At 53.7% G+C, this 3,719-nt stretch overlaps 1 protein-coding gene across 1 annotated transcript; it reads left to right on the top strand.

Annotated features, from left to right (window-relative positions):
• Position 1: 1 nt before the first annotated feature.
• On the top strand, positions 2–2,450 carry GPR135 (G protein-coupled receptor 135; the record flags this gene model as incomplete). The annotated part of the gene is made up of 1 exon (XM_039733033.1): positions 2–2,450. A coding segment is annotated over one exon (1,185 nt), but the record flags the coding sequence as incomplete, so codon positions are not given.
• Between the last annotated feature and the right edge of the window lie 1,269 nt (positions 2,451–3,719).

Here is a 3,719-nt window from a genome sequence, read left to right on the forward strand (position 1 = left end):
GGCGGCGGGGTGGTCGGCGGCGGCGCTGGCCTCGCAAGCGGCCGCGCTGCTGCTCATCTTCGCCCTCTCGGCGCTGGGCAACGGGGCGGTGGTGCTGGTGATCGCCCGGCACCGGCAGCTCCGCACGGTCACCAACGCCTTCGTGCTGTCGCTGTCGCTGTCGGAGCTGCTGGGCGCCCTGCTCTGCCTGCCGCTGGCCTTCCTCAGCCTGCTCAGCCGCCCGCCCGGCGCTTGGCTCTTCGGGCAGCGCCTGTGCCTGGCCAGCGCCGCCCTCCACGCCGGGCTGGGCATCGCCGCCACGCTCACCATGGCCCTGCTCTCCTTCGACCGCTACTGTGCCATCGTGCGCCAGCCCCGGCACAAGATGGGCCGGCGCCGCGCCGCGCAGCTGCTGGCCGCGGTCTGGCTGGCCGCCCTGGCGCTGGCCGGGCCCTGGTACGGGCTGGCGGGCGAGGGCCGTCGCGAAGCCCGCCCCGGCGCCTACCGCTGCGTCTACGTGCTGCCCTGGGGCTCCTCGCGGCTCGGGCCGCCCTACGGCGCTGCCCTCATCGTGCTCTGCTACCTCGTGCCCTTCGCCGTCATGTGCTTCTGCCACTTCAACATCTGCCGGGCGGTGCGGCTGGCCGAGAGCCGCGTGCGGCCGCTCACCACCTACGGGCACCTGCTGCGCGCCTACGGCGAGATGCGCACGGCCACCACCGTGCTCATCATGATCGTCTCCATCATCTGCTGCTGGGGGCCCTACTGCATCCTGGGGCTGGCCGCCGCCGCCGGCCGCCTGCCCTTCTCGCCCACCATGGACGCCGTGGCCAGCGGGATGGCCTGGGCCAACGGCGCCATCAACCCGCTCATCTACGCCGCCCGCAACCCCAACATCTCGGTGCTGCTGCGGCGCAGCCGGGAGGGCGGCTACAGGACTAGGAACAACATGGTGGCCTACCTGTCGGTGCCGGGCCGCCGGCCGGAGCCGCGGAGCCGGGCTGAGCGCGTCCGGGAGCGCTACATCAATCGGCAGAGCGGCCCCCCGGGCAGCGCCGTGTCCTCCTCCAGCCCGGCCAGCGGAGGAGAGGTGGCCATGTGGGCCTGCAAGACTCCCGCCGTGCTCTTCTGCCGCGATGGGCAGCCGGACACTGTCTCGGAGGCCGCCCTGAAGGCCAAGGCGGGCGCCATCGACACCAGCCTCTGAAGGGATGTGGGCCGGGATGGAGGCACCTGGCCCCGGTGGTGCCGTCCTGAAGAAAGTCCTGCTGCTGGGAGCCCTTTGCAGCCGGATATCCAGGGAACTGTGATGGGACTGTGTGTCTTCTCCACTGTGTGAGCGCTGCTTTGTGACCCCATCTGCGGGCAGCAAGAGCTCCGCAGGGAAGGGAAATCGCCCTCCCTTCTCAGCAGGCAGCAGTGACAGCCACCGAGCCCAGCCGAGGCAAGAGCTCGGCTGCGAGAACGGGACAGTGTTTTTGCTCCAGACCTGCAGAAAGTGCCACTGTGAAGCTCCGAGGCTGACACACCAAAGCAGCCCAAAGTGACTGTGTGAACTGTTTGTTAAGTGCCAAAAAAGCAACTGAGAGCTGAGCACTGGCAGCTAGAAGCCGCTCTGAAAATACCACACTGTGAAAAACCGCATCATGGCAGGAAAATGTTGCTTTTATCCGTTAAATGTGGCAGTGCCAACAGTCATAAAGTCACAGACTGTAGGACAGGCTGAAAAAAGTGATCTATTTATATGTATTTTTTTTTAATTTAAACTGAAGCGTAACAAGAAAAGTAATTATGAAAGATGTATGATACTGGGAGGGAAGGAAAGGAAGGTAATACCTCAGGTGTCAGAATTTCAGCAGCCTTTTCTCTTTTTTTGCAGGTACGGTCAACTTAAAATACTATGAATATGAGAGAGAGGAGTTCCTCAGACTGACTGAAAAGGGTGTGGGCGTAAACTGTGGTCTGCACAAGATGTATGTTTTCTTTTTGTGCTCATCCGAAGTGTCTCTCATCTCCAAGGGTTTTACCATAATTAGAGGAGCTGTGTGAGAGAAGTGTCTGAAAGGAGAGGCAAAGCAATACCATGTGTTCTCTGTGTGCTCTGCAGCTTGTGAAAATGTGTATATGCACAGAACAGATATTGTTGTATTGATGGCAGCAATCCATTGGAATACAATATTTAAAAGCCAGCTGTTTGCTGTTGAAAAAAAAAAAAGGAAAATAACACCATGGAAATGCGATTGCACAGCATAAATTTGAACTAATTTATCAGCGTAATCTTTTTGTTAAAGAGCCCAAAGCCTTAAATTAGTATTTTGAATCTGAAATTAAGATTTGGCCTTTGTTTGTCTTTGCCAGAGTTTAGTGTGGGACAGTATTTTGTCTTGTACAGGCTTTAAAAATACAGTGTTTCGGTTCTACCGGATTTTTCATCTGCTTGTGACACAAGTGAGCGCTCTATCATTATTTTGTAAGTGAAGAAATAAATTGTCTTTTATGCAGGAAATGAAAGTGTCTCAGCCTGGCATCATTCTCAGGCCAGCCTTGGGAAGGGAACTCCTGTAAAAAATTGCCAGATGAACGACAGCAGACCTAATTGTTTGTGAAATTTTAATGCAGCGGTTTCCATGCTGTAAGCATTACTGTAACTTTCTTCTCTGATGCTCCTGAAGCCCGTGAGGGAAAGATCTGACCCTTGACTGCTCAGCACTGCTGATTTGCCCTGCAGCTACTGGATTTTGCAGGTTGAGCAGTGTTTTCTTGCTGTGTTTCAGAAACAAGCTGTGCAGAAAGCCCACAGCTCTTCACAGGAGCTGTTTGACACGGGTGGCTTGTTGGAAGAGCAGGAGAGGAATTCCTGGCACAGCAATGCCTGGCTAAGTGTGAATGGAAAGGGATGGTTGTGAATGATGAGATTGGACTGAACTCTTACCTGGGTAGCTGCAGGTGGTAACAAGGACATTGAGGGGGATAATTGATCATGCTGAGCATATGGCTGAAAGTCCCTGGAAAGGGTGGTGCTGTCTCGTGATTTCTGCTTTCAGGATGACCCAAGAGTCCCTTTTTCCCAGCCTGCTGGCCAAAGAAAGAGTTGGGATTCTTCAGCTAGTGTTTACAATACAAGGTTGTTTATTATCTATTATCCAAAATATTTTCTCTCAGACCAGTTGAGGTCTGGTCTGCAGGTCTGTCAAGAGCACACCACACTGCCCTGAGGCAGTGCTTTATACTAAAAACTATGTGTACTTTATTTACAGTTATTTTCCAATACCTATCATCTATGTTAGACTGTTTACTTCTACTTTAGGCCAATCTAAATGTGCCACCATCACCAAGAAGATGAAGGCTAGGAAGAAGAAGGAAGAAGAACAGGACAATACCCAAGTCTCTCCATCTTGCCTCCTAGACCCTTATAGTAAAAAATCTTCAAAATTCCACCTTTCACCCCGTGACAACTACTATTATGCTACTTAAACTTTTGTCACGTGTCTGACTCAGCACTGAACAACCACTGATTCCCTCTTTTTCATATGGTTTCCTTTTCTACTGATTTGATGTACCACAGGCCAGGGAAGCTCCTCTGTGGCAGTCAGCTATGGCAAGGGAAGGATTGGGGATGTCAGGACTGAAGGAGCTGCACTGGGAATGGAAGTAACAGAGCTTTCTAGGAAAGTGGTAGTGAAGCTGCTATGACACAGGTTCCAACATATTTTTGATGAGTTCAACCTGGTGCATGTTAC

This window comes from Passer montanus, unplaced genomic scaffold (assembly GCF_014805655.1).
Source record: "Passer montanus isolate IOZ18808 unplaced genomic scaffold, ASM1480565v1 scaffold82, whole genome shotgun sequence".
Lineage (NCBI taxonomy): Eukaryota > Metazoa > Chordata > Aves > Passeriformes > Passeridae > Passer > Passer montanus.